We start from the raw sequence: 16,353 nt of genomic DNA, 5'->3' as shown, positions 1-16,353 counted from the left end.
TGGGAGAGCTTCGAAATGTCCCTATTTTCCAGGGACAGTCCCGGATTTACAGAAGCCATCCCTGTTTCTGATTTGATCCTGGAATGTCCCGCTTTTCCTTAGGATGTCCCTATGTTCATCAGAGAAATGTCAGAGGGTATGGAGTTATGCGACCCCTGAGCCAAGGAGATAAGTAACTAGACAACCTTTAGAAGACACCTGAAGGCAGCCCTGTATAGGGGAGTTTTTTCAAATGTTATGTTTTGTTGTTTCCATATATGTTGGAAGTCGTGCAGAGTGGCTGGGGCAAGCCAGTCAGATGGGCAGGGTGTTATTATTATTATTATTATTCAATACGATGTCCCTATTGGCTAAATTGGTCTCCACTAGGGCCAGGGCCTTTTCAGTACTGGCCCCGACTTGGTGGAATGCTCTGTCACAAGGGACTAGGGCCCTGCGGGACTTGACATCTTTCTGTAGGGAATGCAAGACAGAGCTGTTCCGCCTGGTCTTTGGTTTGGAGTCAGTCTGACCCTTATGTTTCCCTCCCCTTACAGTTTTGATCTTTGAAAGCACGTCAAAGTGCAAGTAGATAAATAGGTACCACTCCGGCAGGAAGGTAAACGGCGTTTCCGTGCGCTGCTCTGGTTCGCCAGAAGCGGCTTAGTCATGCTGGCCACATGACCCGGAAGCTGTACTTCGGCTCCCTCGGCCAATAAAGCGAAATGCTGCTGTACACAAACACTTTTTTGCTCTCTTTCTTCCTCCCCCCTCCCCTTGCAAATATACATTCAGCATCTTTCAGGGAGGAATGCTATAGGTGTGTGTGTGTGATTTAGTAGGGAGAAATGGCGGCTGAAGAAAGGTTAAGCACCTTCCCTCTGTGCCACTTTTGCAATCATGTCCTTCTGAAGTGGCTTTTAAAGCAAACAAACGTAGCTGTCAGATTACAGATCCCCACGTTTGCAGTCAGTTTGACCGCGGACTTCGACCCCGCCATGCGCAGATTTCAGCTCTGAGACTAAACCATTTATCCGTACGTACCTCTCTCTTTCACACAAACAGACACCCACACATGCTTGCCTGGTCCCTCAAATGCTCCAATTATGCCCGCACATCAACGGTACGGTAGTCCTATCTCCCTTGCCGTTTGCAACGCATGTTTGCGCCATCTCCCAACAGCGCCTTCCCTGCATACAGAACAGCCTCATGAATTAATCAGATCTGCTAGGCATCTCGAGGCAGGAAGCGCAAGGGGCTCGCTTGTTTGTGTGAGTGTGTGTGTCGCTGTGTGTGTAGCCATGTGTGCGGCGAGGTGTCTCCTGGGAGCAAAAAGTCAGCCACCGCTTAATTGACTACACAGGGATGCCAGGAGTGGGAAACGAGGAACAACGGTATCGGGAGACATGAAACATCAGCAAGCAAAGTTGGAGAGGTGGCAGAGAACATGTGCTCGCACATACAAGACAAAACACAACACTGCTTAGTTTTAGAAAGGGCTCGGGTTGCATGGATGCTCTCAGCCATAGGGCACCTGCTCCCCATATCCCGGCTGCGTCAAGGCTGCTTGTAGTGGTGCGGGTGGCGCTGTGGTCTAAACCACTGAGCCTTTTGGGCTTGCCAATCAGAAGGTTGGCAGATCGAATCCGTACAACGGAGAGAGCTCCTGTTGCTTGGTCCCAGCTCCTGCCAACCTAGCAGTTCGAAAGCACACCAGTGCAAGTAGATAAATAGGTACCACTGTGGTGGGAAAGTAAACAGCGTTTCCATGCGCTCTGGTGTTCCGTTGCACCAGAAGCGGTTTAGTCATGCTGGCCACATGACCTGGAAAGCTGTCTGTGGACAAACGCCAGCTCCCACAGCCTGAAAGCGAGATGAGCGCTGCAACCCTATAGTCGCCTTTGACTGGACTTAACCGTCCAGGGGTCCTTTACCTTTTTTTACCTATAGGTTACTCCACAAAGAGAGTTTTCTGCACATGCTCAGAGATGCACTCATAATGCAGCCCCTTACATGAAATATGCATGCGTGCATATGCAGAAATCTAAATTGGGCATAGATTTGAAAAATCTGGGAAAAATCTGGCTCTGGATCAGGAACAGAAGAACGTGGAGCAAATGTAGCTTTTTGTACTGCCTGGATTCAGCTTGCGCTCATTGCAACCAGATATTCAGAATTGTTTACCATGAGCATTCTCACGATTGTTCAGGCAGGAAGAAAAGCATCACTGTACAATCGGAGTGACTGGGTGAGTCAGCCCTCTCCAGCACTCATTTCTATCCAACCATAGCTTTCAGGATATAAAACTTTCCAAGGTGGCACACAAGTAGAATTAAAATGCAAGAATGGAATACACAGCATAGAAAGGTAAGTCCCAATGAGTTTTTATCAGTGTTTGACGTCATGGAGGGAGGCTACACATTCATATTTTATTTAGGTAATTTTTAGCCTGCACTGCAGCCAAAAAAAGGTTTCCTTCCAGAACGGCTTACAGGGTGATTTTTTTAAAAAGAGGGAGAAAGACTGCCCTCGAGATTACAATCTGAAAAACCATGGCACAAAAGGAAATTGGATTGGTAAGGGAGGAGGAAACAGGCATGCTCAGGTATAAGTTAATGCCTGGATTCTTAGTTACAATTTCTTAACTAATGGCATATTAGAGCCATGTTTTGGTTGTAGGTATTGAGAGCCTAACCTCCATCCTCTTTCTGTTCCTTCTAAATCATGCTACCCCAGAAAGGTTTTGCACAGTGAGGTTCCAAATGCACCTCTGTGATTCAGAATGAGTAAGGCTACCTTTTCCCCTGCGATGTTTGCACTGCTTTGTGACTATTTAAAGAGTTTTATTCATTTTATTTCAGTTCTTTAGTTGCCCATTGAACAGTTTTAAGAGGGAAGTCTCAACTAACCATTTTTTTAAAGTGCCAGAAAAATGCAGACGACTATCCCCCTCCCACTTGGTTAAAGTTTTATTTATCTACATTCATTTAATGTTTCGTTGAAAATAAAGGGGAAGAAATCATTTTTAGGTTCCACTCCTCTTTCTATCTAAAACTAGTGGGGGTGTGGTATAGTGGTTAAAGTGCTGGGAAGGTTGAGCACTGGGAAGACAAGGGTTCAAATCCCCACCTCACTGAGAAGCTCACTGAGTGACCTTGAGCCAGCCATTTTCTCTCAGCCTATAACCCACCTCACAGGGTTGTTGTGAAAATAAAACGGGTGGGGCGAAGCATGCATGCTGCCTTGAGCTTCTAAGGGTGATGGGGGACTTACGATATATACAGTGGTACCTCAGGTTAAGAACTTAATTCATTCTGGAGGTCAGTTCTTAACCTGAAACTGTTCTTAACCTGAGGTACCACTTTAGCTAATGGGGCCTCCCCATGCCGCCATGCTGCTACTGTGCGATTTCTGTTCTCATCCAGAGGTAAAGTTCTTAACCCGAGGTACTATTTCTGGGTTAGCGAAGTCTGTAACCTGTCTGCAACCTGAGGTACCACTGTATAGATGTACTAAAATAATATGGCACTGCTATTTCCCCCAACTCATATCTAACATGTGTTCGAGGTGGCGAAGCCATAGAGCGCGTGCTTTGACTGCAGAAGGCCCCAACTTCAATCTCACAGCATCTCCACTTAAAAGGATCAGGTAGCAGGTAATGAGAAGGAGTTTCTCTTGCCTATGTTCATAAAGAAGAGCTGGGGACCTGCAGACCCCCAGGCGCAGTCCCGTCAGCTCCAGCCAGCATGGCCAATGGTTAGAGGTGATGGGAGGAACTTGCAACCCCATTTATGTTCCAGCTGTGTCTTAACCGGCCAAATGGTCAGGATACGAGTATTTGAAAAGGAAGAAGGGAATAAATTCTGCTGGGTCATGCAGAAAGCGACATCCCCCCCCCCCCCGATTCAAGACGCAGATGAGAAGCTAGGATGGCAACCCCGAAAGCAAGCCCTGCCTCTCTGCCTCCTCCCCCAGATGCCAGGTTTGTAAGCTCAAAAACACAGAAATGGAAAATGCCCAGCAGGCAGCAATGGGCACCATGCCAGCAGCATCAAATTCTTCATCCAACAATGAGTGTGGCTGAGCGTTGGCATTTTGTTTTGGGTCGTTTTGCTCCATCCTTACCCCCCAATAGCTTGGTTTGTAGCTGTGTCTAGAGTTAATTCACACTGCGCTCAGGGCAGGGCCTGCAATTTAAAATCTAGGGCCCTGGATGAACGTTGTGCTCTGTGTGTTTGCTTGGGAAACTGCCTCAGTCCCTGCAAGGAGTCACTGCACACAGGCTTTTGAACCACAGTGTAATAGAATACGTGCCGCCAATGCGAGAACAATTCACGGGAATTGTGTGTCTCCAATTTGCCATCTCTATGGGGGCCTTATGTAAGGGACACAGGTGGCGCTGTGGGTTAAACCACAGAGCCTATGGCTTGCCGATTAGAAGGTCAGTGGTTTGAATCCCCACGATGGGGTGAGCTCCCGTTGCTCAGTTCCTGCTCCTGCCAACCAAGCAGTTTGAAAGCACACCAAAGTGCAAGTAGATAAATAGGTACCACTCCAGCGGGAAGGTAAATGGCATTTCCGTGCGCTGCTCTGGTTTGCCAGAAGTGGCATGACCCGGAAGCTTTATGCCGGCTCCCTCAGCCAATAAAGTGAGATGAGCGCCACAACCCGAGTCATCTGAGACTGGACCTAACAGTCAGGGGTCCTTTTACCTTTTTATGGGGGCCTTATGAATGTGAGAGTGTCTCTGAGCACATGCAGAATGTTTCCCTTGCCACGTTATTTTTGTTGTTATTGTTTAAACGTCTATCCCACCCTTCATCCGAAGGTCACAGGGCAGTTTGCAATATAAAAAGACCCCCCCCCCAAAAAACCCCTTCACCCTCCCACCAACATGCCACCTGTGGTGAGGGTCCTAGGAGGTTTACAAATGCTTCTTTTTAGGCGCAGACCCTGGGTGGCGCAGGGATCGGGAGAGGCCGGGGAGGAATAAGGAGCTTACCGAAAACCTCATCCGCATCTTGAAGTTTGGAGGAAGACATAATGAAGTAAATCTGTGAAGGAAGAGAGAGATGGAGGGAGGGAGAGGGAAAGAGAAACAGTAGTCAGTCTTTACAACTGGCATGAGGAATTTCTAGACCTCCCTGCCTGGCACATGGGAGTCCCTATAAGTGACACCACCTATCCAACCCTTTCCCATGCACTTCCCAACTGGAATGTCTTCTTGAATTGCGATACAGTGGTACCTTGGTTCTCAAACTTAATCCATTCCAGAAGTCCCTTCCAAAACCAAAGCATTCCAAAAACAAGGCGCGCTTTCCCATAGAAAGTAATGCAAAACGGATTCATCCATTCCAGACTTTTAAAAACAACTCCTAAAATAGCAATTTCACATGAATTTTACTCTCTAAGGAGACCATTGATCTACAAAATGAAAGCAATAAACAATGTACTGCAGTCACATACACAATAAATCAATAATTCAATCAGGAGCTGAACTGTGTCCCACACAGTCACAAAAACAAAACAAAAAAGCCGCAAAAACACAAAATAAATAGCAAAAACAGACAGACCTCAGAGTAACACTCTAAACGGAAGCGTGGCACTCAGAACGGAGTGTGTTCAGCTTCCGAAAAAGTTTGCAAACCGGAACAGTTACTTCAAGGTTTGCAGTGTTTGGGTTCCAAGTTGTTTGAGTACCAAGGCGTTTGAGAACCAAAGTACCACTGTAGTGCTTTGTGAGACAGCCTGCCTTATATTTTAGCAGTTAAGCAGCTGCGGGATGGCTTTTTCACTTTCTTCTCTGGCTCGAGGTATCACATAGGGTCCCCAACGGCCATCTAGTCCAACCCCCTACAATGTAAGGATCTCAACATGCCCGTCTCCCATCCAATTTGAAACCTGACCAGGCCCTGCTGAGCTTTGCAAACGTGCTAGCAGTTTATTGCTGCACCACATGTCCAAAAAACCCCAACCAAACACATACAATCCCTTCTGCCCCTGTGTGCTGCTGCTGCTTTTCAGCTGCTGGGGCGGGACAGGAAGGAAGGGAAGCAGGGATTCACACTTATTGGCCAAATGGATCTGAATAAGCCACCTTAATGGATTTGATTGCTTTTGCTGCTGCCGTCCCTAGAGAACATACTCTGTGTGTTCAATTCTTGCATCACAACACTCCATCACTCAACAGGGCCTGACCAGTAGCAAACAGCCGGCAGCCTGCCTAGTCAACATCTCTGGTATCCATCAGCCTTGGGCTGGGGCAGAGGAGAGAATAATTCAAACCTCCTCATCTAATCCCACCCTCTGCCTTGACGCAAAAGTTGCGTACATTTCCTGATGGGCTGATGGGGAAAAGCCGGGGACCAAAGAAATGGTGAAAATACAATTCTGTTACCAGGGCAGCCGCCTACCAGCTCCATCTGGTACGCAGGCTGAGACCCTACCTGCCCGCAGACTGTCTCGCCAGAGTGGTGCGTGCTCTGGTTATCTCCCGCTTGGACTACTGCAATGTGCTCTACGTGGGGCTACCTTTGAAGGTGACCCGGAAACTACAACTAATCCAGAATGCGGCAGACTGGTGACTGGGAGTGGCTGCCAAGACCACATAACACCAGTCCTGAAAGCCCTACATTGGCTCCCAGTACGTTTCTGAGCACAATTCAAAGTATTGGTGCTGACCTTTAAAGCCCTAAATGGCCTCAACCCTGTATACCTGAAGGAACGTCTCCACCCCCATCGTTCAGCCCGGACACTGAAGTCCAGCTCTGAGGGCCTTCTGGCAGTTCCCTCCCTGCAAGAAGTGAAGTTACAGGGAACCAGGCAGAGGGCCTTCTCGGTAGTGGCACCCGCCCTGTGGAATGCCCTCCCACCAGATGTCAAGGAAATAAACAGCTATCTGACTTTTAGAAAACATCCGAAAACAGCCCTGTTTAGGGAAGTTCTTAATGTTTTTAATATTCTGTTGGGAGTTGCCGGGAGTGGCTGGGGTATAAATAAATTAACAACAACAACAACAACAACAACAACAACAACAACAATATCTGAATTCACAGTGAACTATTGCTTAGGCCTGTCTACCAGCAACTTTGACCTACCAGTAACTTTGGGCGGGGTAGGAGAAAAGATTTGTTTAACTACACAGGAAGCTGTGTAGTTTATACTGAGTCACAACATTGGTACATAGAACCCAGCTCAGTAGGTTCTTGCATTGCCTATCCTAGGTTTCAGGCAGAGGACACCCCCAGCCCTACATGGAGAACCTGGGGATTAAACCTGGGACCTTCTGCATGCAAACCAAGATGCTCTACCATGGCCTCCAACCACAGAGCAATATATCATTGTTTTCTGATGGCCTGGATGGGGAAAAGTTGTAGCATGCACAACACCTCTCATGTCCCAGCTGCACTTTTGCGAAAAAGGCGGTGTATTTTAGATCTGCCTGACATTATAAAGGCCAAGCTAGCTTATCTGACATATTCTTTCTAAGCCATGAAGGACAGGTAAAGGTAAAGGGACCCCTGACCATTAGGTCCAGTCGTGGCCGACTCTGGGGTTGCGGTGCTCATCTCGCTTTATTGGCCGAGGGAGCCGGTGTACAGCTTCCGGGTCATGTGGCCAGCATGACTAAGCCGCTTCTGGCGAACCAGAGCAGCGCACGGAAACGCCGTTTACCTTCCCACCAGAACGGTACCTATTTATCTACTTGCACTTTGCCATGCTTTTGAACTGCTAGGTTGGCACAGAGCAATGGGAGCTCACCCCGTCGCGGGGAGTCGAACCGCCGACCTTCTGATTGGCAAGTCCTAGGCTCTGTGGTTTAACCCACAGAGCCACCTGCGTCCCTAAGCCATGAAGGATATAAACAAGTAAATAACCACTGCAGGTTTTTATCAAAATGCCCATTCTTTTGGTGCATATGAACTTCAAACCCGTCCCAGTCCAGAAAACAAATGAAGCAGCCTGTTGTTTCCAAAGAGAAACATTGCTGAAATTGCATGTAGTTGGAACATGTGAAGGGAGACCTTTTATGGGGAATATGCAAAGAGCTCCACTTGCAGTATCCCCCAGAAATTGCCTTTTGTCCCATCTCCCCCAAGAGGCATCTTGTACAGGGCACAGCTGGTTCCAGATGTGCTCGCAAAAGCTCACGTTAGCACATTTGCAGGATCAGTTTTCCCTTTAGAGGTGCAGAGCTTCTGATTATTATTCTCTTCCTTCCTAGGCGCCTGACAGAGGGAGATTCAGGAGGGGGAAATGGGGAGGAAAAAACAGAGAGGGCTGGAAGAGCTTGTGGGAACGCAGAGGGTGTGTGCATGAAAACAAAGAGGAGGGGGAAGAAGGGATTCAGAAAAGAGTAGGTCTGCAGAGATGGAGAATGGAGGATGAGAAGCAGGAAGGGGAAATTGATGCATAGGCCGAAGGTCCTTGATTCATGCAATAGCACTCAAGACACGTGAAAAACGGTAACTGGGCCAGGATCACACCCAAGGCCTAGATCTGAGCTGGCAGCCCTCTTCTAACTCAGCGCACAGCAGCATTAAACAACCTGACCCTTTTCTTGCAAATAAGGAAAAGCGATGTGCTATCCAAAAGTAAGAGCCTCATTTTTTGTGTTGCATTTCTCTGTTCCACCCTTCCGCGTAGCTCACAGCAACAGTTCAGCCTCACAACAACCCTGGGTGGTAGATTAAGCTAAGAGAGGGAAAGAGGGAGATATTGAAAAGGCCACCCAGCGGGGACCCAAACCTGCTTTCCCTACACCTAAGCCAAACATTGTAGCCAATGCACCACATCTTCCTAACCCTCTGAATTCACAGTGACATGCCGGGGGGTGGGGGGACCGATTAGCTGCTCAGAATCTCTTCCAGGGTTGAAGAAAGGCAACAGAACGAAGGAAAAGGGGGAGAGGAAATCCACCCACAAATTGGATTTTAAAAACACAGTGTGGAATGGCTAGTGTTGAAGGCCAGGAAAGGGGCTTGAATAAATGGCAGTGGAACCCTCAGCACACTTACTAGGGAGTAAACAGAACAAGGCTTGTTTTTGAGCAAACATGCTTGGAATTGCATTGTAAATAATAATAACAAATCACCCACACACCACGACACACAAGCATGTCAGCAGTCAAAGGCCCACCTATAGACTAGCGTAAAGAATATCAGGAAAGGGAAATAAAGGAAAGGGGGGAAAAACACGAAGGGAAAGTAGGAAGGCAATTCAAAATACTGTCCACATCTCAGGTATGGGCATAGTTTTAGGATTATACTAATGAGGTCGATGAAAGGAGAATTTCCAAATATGCTCTTTACTGCAGAAATTATGATAAAATACTGGTTTGAATGTCCAAACCTGCAGGGCTATGCATGGGGACTCCCAAATATGCAAAAAAAGAAAACGAAAACATGTCCCTGTCCCTGGGCTCTGCTACACCACAATAATTAGAGGCCGGGAACGAACGTTTCTTTTATCTCCCACTAGGCAAATTTCCTTCGTGTTTCCCATTCTGATCTGACGTGCGGGAAATCCTGCGGCCAGTGAGAGCAGAAAGGAAGAAAAAAGGAGGAAGAGATATTTCGCAGGGCCAAAAGGGCAAGTGAGATAATAATGGTGATGTTGATGGCCATGGGAAATCTCCAGCGAGCGACAGTGCAGCAGCAGCAGCAGCAGCAGCCCAGATCCAAGGCAAGGAAAAAGAAGGAAGGAGGAATGATGGAAAGATGAGCGTCAAGAGAAACTGTCGCCGCTGAATTTAAGGGCCTGCAATATCCCTCATTCGTGATTTGATTTTTTCCCCTGTAAACAGCACTGCTTCCAATTCTCCCCCCCCCCCTTTCGCTGTTAAGGACTCTCTCAAAGTCCGGGTGGGGCCAGGGGAAAGTGAAATGGATAAAACCCACCAAGGAAGGACAAGCGTGGCTTACCTGGCGCGCGGAGGCATCCTCAACAAACGCCTAAAGGTCTCCTACAAATCCCACGCTCGGCTGCCAGGGCCATTTTCCTTTGCCTGCCATTCCCTTCTCTGTTAGTCTCCCGCCGGTTGTTCTCCCGATGCGTTATCTTCTGGTCCTTGCGATGTTTGCCTCCCCCCCCCCAAAAAAAAAAAAAATCAAAGCATCATCGGGAGGCGAAGCCGGAGAAGGAGGGAGAAACACAGACAGGTTGCAACTACTTTGCGGTGCTGGATTTTTTTCCAAAGGGACCTGTGAATTCGCCAAACTGGGATTGGGATGGTCCCAGGGAGATAGGGGGAGGGGGAGGAGGCGGGGAGTAACTGGAACCCGGAAGCAGCAGCAGCAGCAGCTTGGCTGGAAGTCATCCGGAGCAAGGCGCGCTCACTGCGCCGCTTTTCCTGAAATCCCCGCCCAGATGCTCTCGCTTGGCTCGGCTCCTGTGTATTCCCAGGAGCCCGGGATGCGATCTGACGACGCGAGGCTCGCCTGCCTCCTGAGGGCAGCAGGGAAGGGGAAGGAATAAAGGTGCGGGATGGAGGGGGGAGAGATGGAAAAAGGGGTGCGGGTGCAAGGAGACGAAAGCGCAGGGAAAGGTTGCAGAGTCTTCACGCGGACATACCCTCCAACATTTCTGCGATGAAAAGAGGAGCGTCCTGTTCCTCCATCATCATCATCATCACCATCATCATCATCATCATCATCATTTTACTATTTATACCCCCACCAATCTGACTGGGTTGCCCAAGCCATTTTAGACGCCTTCCAACATATATAAAAACATAATAAAATATTAAACTTTATTTTTTTAAAAAAACAACACTTCCCTGTACAGTGGTACCTCGGGTTACAGACGCTTCAGGTTACAGACTCCGCTAACCCAGAAGTATTACCTCAGATTAAGAACTTTACCTCAGGATGAGAACAGAAATCATGTGGTGGCGGTGCAGTGGCAGCGGGAGGCCCCATTATCTAAAGTGGTACCTCAGGTTAAGAACAGTTTCAGGTTAAGAACGGACCTCCAGAACAAATTAAGTTCCTAACCCGAGGTACCATTGTACAGGGCTGCCTTCAGATGTCTTGGCTCAGGGGTCACATAACTCCATGTTGTTGTTGTTTAGTCGTTTAGTCGTGTCCGACTCTTCATGACCCCATGGACCAGAGCACGCCAGGCACTCCTGTCTTCCGCCGCCTCCCGCAGTTTGGTCAAACTCATGCTGGTAGCTTCAAGAACACTAGCCAACCATCTCATCCTCTGTCGTCCCCTTCTCCTTCTGCCCCCCCCCCATCTTTCCCAACATCAGGGTCTTTTCCAGGGAGTCTTCTCTTCTCATGAGGTGGCCAAAGTATTGGAGCCTCAGCTTCATGAACTGTCCTTCCAGTGAGCACTCAGGGCTGATTTCCTTAAGAATGGATAGGTTTGATCTTCTTGCAGTCCATGGGACTCTCAAGAGTCTCCTCCAGCACCATAATTCAAAAGCATGAATTATTCGGTGATCAGCCTTCTTTATGGTCCAGCTCTCACTTCCATACATCACTACTGGGAATACCATAGTTTTAATTATATGAACCTTTGTCAGCAAGGTGATGTCTCTGCTTTTTAAGAATGTATAGGTTTGTTCTTCTTGCAGTCCATGGGACTCTCTCCATAACCTCCAACATTTCTCCGATGAAAATAGGGACTTCCTAAGGAAAAGTGGAACATTCCGGGATCAAATCAGAAACCAGGATGACTTCTGTAAATCTGTGACTGTTCTTTGAAAATAGGGACACTTGGAGGGTCTGCCTTGAGCTCACAGGTAAACCCACCATCCCCTGGATCCTAAGCATCATCTCTTTGGTTTGGGCTTTCAGAGATGCCTGTTCATCTCCTGGTGGCTGAAACATCAAGGGATCAAATCATGTTGCCTAGAAGACTGCCCACCCCTGGGTGGACCTGGAAGGTCACTTAAAGGCCCACTGGGGGGTTGCAGCCAGATCTAAGGTGGGGCACAGCAGGAGCGCTGCCAGCATGAAAATCTAGGGTAAAGCATAGGAGCCAACTCCTAGGAGCTGTGTCCCTTTGCTCCCTCCGATAAAATATTTGGGGGGGGGCAAATTTAATGGGCATTGCCATTCAAATGGTGCATGTGTGCTGCCTCTTGTGATTGACTATGCAGGGCCAACGCTTAGCTGCCTCCCCTATTTTATTTTATTTTATTCAGGTTGGCACACTGGGGTTAAGAAAAGGGGTCCCCAGAGGCATGTTTGGGTTAAAAGTGGGTTCTGGGTCTGAACAGGTTGATGATCATCTGGGCAAAAGGCACTTGTGGTACCACACCTTACAGAATATCATAGGGCAGTGACCCAAAAGTTGGCATTTCACACTATTTCCCTTGGATTATGGGATGCCCTTTTCACTGCTATGTGAAGCAGCAGCCACCAGTTGTTTCAGATCACTCGTGGAAAATATACCTTTTTGCCCAGGTGAAAGTTTGAGCATTCATTAAGTACCCAGGTTCCTGTTTTATATGCCTTGACACAACCATTTTACTAGTTTCATGTTGTGCTTTTGCTTCCATGACATTGTTTTGCTTCTGTGTCATGCATCGCTTAGTTTTAAACATTAAGCAGTATATAAACGCTTTTAAACAAAAGCAAAATAAGTAACTTTCATCCAGTTTGCCATTCTTAAACAAGGTTCTAAACTGGATATGCCATTGGTCTGACTTTTCATTTATTCCTACGTATAATATCACAGATAGACTATTAATCACCCCAATAACAGAATCCCATGTGGGTCCAGTTCACCCATCCAGATGCCGGTTTTTACGTTATAACAGTTCTATGGAGATACATTGTGGATCCCTAATTTCCAAATTAGTGTTGCTGCTGTACACTTTCTGTAGGGAAGGTGCTCATAGATGGTATTTATCCTGTTATTTACACCCAGGCAGTGAATGTGTTTAATCCTGCTAGTAGCCACCTTCTGTCCCCATAATTCTACTCACTCCACTCCACCCCCAGATGAAATCTCTCATGAAAGATCTGGAGGGGCTGTTTAGAGGATCACTACAATTATTGTCCATTAGCGTTTTCATCTCCATTTTGCAAATTGCAGATTGTACTTGATGGCCACCGTTTAGATGGCTTTTTAAAAGCCCATTTCTGTGGCCTAAAATAAGGAGAATGTTATTGTCCTCTTGTCCTTGTTGTGGGCTTCCCACTGGTTGGTCACTGTGAGAACTACGATGCTGGACTTAATGGGCTGATCTTGCTGGGGGTCTTATGTCTTTCCTCTTCCTAGTCCAGTGAGAGGCCACAGTATTCCCATTTTCTAGACTGAGGAACTGAGGCCGAGAGATAATGCCTTGCCCACAACCTCACAATGAGTCTGTAGCAATTCTGGATGACACTAGGGTATATCTGAATAAATCAGCTGGTAGAGCATGAGACCCTTAATCTTAAGGTCATGGGTTTGAGCCCCACGTTGGGCAGAAGTTTCCTGCATTGCAAGGGTGTTTGGACTAGAAGACCCTTGTGGTCCTTTCCAGCTCTATGATTCTATAGTGTAACTGTCTTTGTTTCACTGCTTTAATGTTTGTGCTTTTTAATGGTTTGTTTTAGTGTATATTTTAATTAACAGTGATGTGGGTTGTGCTGTGGGTTGAACCACAGAGCCTAGGACTTGCCGATCAGAAGGTTGGCGGTTTGAATCCCTGCAATGGGGTGAGCTCCCGTTGCTCGGTCCCTGCTCCTGCCAACCTAGCAGTTCGAAAGCACGTAAAAGTGCAAGTAGATAAATAGAAACCACTCCAGCGGGAAGGTAAATGGCGTTTCCATGCGCTGCTCTGGTTCGCCAGAAGCGGCTTAGTCATACTGGCCACATGACCCAGAAGCTGTACGCCAGCTCTCTTGGCCAATAAAGCGGGATGAGCACCGCAACTCCAGAGTCGGTCACGATTGGACCTAATGGTCAGGGGTCCCTTTACCTTTACCTAATGTCATTGCATATTTTAATTTCGGAGACATGATTTTGTTGCTTTGGAGTGTTTCTCCCCCTCTTCCCTCTTCAACTTTCCCCATGCTTTCTGTAGCATCCAGCTCAATGTTTTGGCAAACCCAAATGCTTTCTCACATGGGTTTTGGAATTCATCTCGACAAGACACAGGAGTTATTCAAACACCCCTATTCTCTCTTGTATTTAACCTACTTCTCTCTCTATTGCGCCTTATGAATATAAGGTAAACAATTCAGAGGTCAAAAATAACTTGCATACTTATCTCAAGATGAATAGGTTATGTGCAACCTCTCCTTAGCAGATCAATTATTTGGCCTGTTACCGGTAATTCCTTGCTCTGATCATGCAGAGATTATCCCCCATAATTATTCTTGCTTCCCTAAGATGAAGGAACTGAGATACCCACCTCCTCCAAACCGAGACTTGAACTCAAGTTCTTCCAGCACCTTCCTGGAGCAGCCGGCTCTTGGGAATGAAAAACTGGGTATGAGAATTAAGGTAAGAGTTTGCTTGTGATGGGGAGAATAGCTGGTGCTGAATGGACAGCTCCAAGAAAACCACTCAACCAGCTTGCAGAAGAGGATAAAAAGGAAACCCGTCTTGTGGGCTGACGTTGTTGATTTACATTTAAGTATTTTGTTACATGCAGTTAAATATTCTAAACAAAAAAAAGGTGGAATCGCAGACTGCGAGGGAAGATACAATCTGATTCCCACGATGTCCAGCCAATCTGAGGGGTCCATTGTTTCACTTTGGGACATGTTTCAGTTTCTGACCAATCAGGTACAGCTCTTTGAGGTTCACCTCTTGCAGAGTTTTTAATTAAAAAGCAAAGGTGGGTAAATTACAAAAAAAAAAAACACACCACCTTTTTTTTTTAAATGTGGACTCTCCAGGATATCCAAATAGGTGAGACTTCTGGCTAATCTAATCAGCCATTATCCGCTAGAGAGCTGCTCACCTGGGCATTTAGAAAAACACCAATATATCAAAGAAATATTTTGTAAGGATATGTGTGAAACCAGGGTCATCTCTGCTGGCTACAACTAATTGAAATGGGATTTAAAAGTCCTGATGTAGCAGATATTAGAATATAACACATTCAATTGGCTCTGCTTTATTAGTCCTTAAGGTGCTGCCATGCTCTTGTTTTGTTCTATTATAATTTTTGCTGCAACAGAGGAGCTGATATGAATATAAGACAATTCCCATATGCAGACGACACAACTTTGATGGCAGAAAGTGAGGAGGAATTAAACAACCTCTTAATGAGGGTGAAAGAGGAGAGCGCAAAATATGGTCTGAAGCTCAACATCAAAAAAACTAAGATCATGGCCACTGGTCCCACCACCTCCTGGCAAATAGAAGGGAAGGCTGTGAGAGATTTTACTTTCTTGGGCTCCATGATCACTGCAGATGGTGACAGCGGTCACAAAATCAAAAGACGCTTGCTTCTTGGGAGAAAAGCGATGACGAACCTAGACAGATCTTAAAAAGCAGAGACATCACCTTGCTGACAAAGGTTCGTATAATTAAAGCTATGGTTTTCCCAGTAGTGATGTATGGAAGTGAGAGCTGGACCATAAAGAAGGCTGATCGCCGAAGAATTGATGCTTTTGAATTATGGTGCTGGAGGAGACTCTTGAGAGTCCCATGGACTGCAAGAAGATCAAACCTCTCCATTCTTAAGGAAATCAGCCCTGAGTGCTCACTGGAAGGACAGATCCTGAAGCTGAGGCTCCAATACTTTGGCCACCTCATGAGAAGAGAAGACTCCCTGGAAAAGACCCTGATGTTGGGAAAGATGGAGGGCACAAGGAGAAGGGGACGACAGAGGACGAGATGGTTGGACAGTGTTCTCGAAGCTACCAGCATGAGTTTGACCAAACTGCAGGAGGCAGTGGAAGACAGGAGTGCCTGGCGTGCTCTGGTCCATGGGGGCATGAAGAGTCAAACATGATTAAATGACTAAACAACAACAAAAAATAAGGTCAGGGCTTTTTGTCAGCCGGAACTCACAGGAACTCAGTTCTGGCACCTCTCAGGTGGTGCCATTGCCATTCTAAGAGAACAAGGGAGGAGTTCATGGTGAGTTCCAGCACCTCTTTTTCTAGAAAAATAGCAGTGTATATAGGAAACAATGTCACAGAGGCATTAGCCGGAAACCCTCCATTGATCTGACAGTGCTGAATAGGCCCCACTGTATGCTGTATGGTATATACATGCTGAAAAGCTACAATGAGTTCCAGCAGTAAAACAGATGGGTGTTCAGGTGGAAAGACATGATTTCATTCCACCCTGGGCTCCCATTTGAGAGGAACAATAGTATAAAAATAAAGTCAAGAAATAATGAACATAAAATAAATATGTTTGAGGAGTTTTCTGTTAACACTGAGTGACCGTCACAGTGCAATAGCAAAACTA

The 16,353-nt window shown here is 46.8% G+C and overlaps 1 protein-coding gene across 2 annotated transcripts in view; it reads right to left on the bottom strand.

The window, feature by feature from the left end:
* The window catches only part of SAMD14 (sterile alpha motif domain containing 14), a 29,427-nt gene extending 18,866 nt beyond the window's left edge, over positions 1–10,561 (bottom strand). For both annotated transcript variants that reach the window (XM_081166658.1, XM_081166659.1), the window contains exons 1-2: positions 9,903–10,561; positions 4,982–5,033 (exon numbers count right to left, since the gene is read on the bottom strand). In XM_081166658.1, coding sequence (XP_081022784.1) covers positions 4,982–5,021 — 40 coding nt within the window. In that variant the 5' untranslated portion in view covers positions 5,022–5,033; positions 9,903–10,561. The remainder of the gene's footprint in view (positions 1–4,981; positions 5,034–9,902) is intronic.
* Positions 10,562–16,353: the final 5,792 nt, after the last annotated feature.

Source organism: Podarcis bocagei (genome assembly GCF_964188305.1).
Source record: "Podarcis bocagei genome assembly, chromosome: 13".
Taxonomy (NCBI): Eukaryota; Metazoa; Chordata; class Lepidosauria; order Squamata; family Lacertidae; genus Podarcis; species Podarcis bocagei.
Note: the sequence above shows the minus strand (reverse complement) of the source record. Positions and strands in the feature narration are given on the sequence as shown.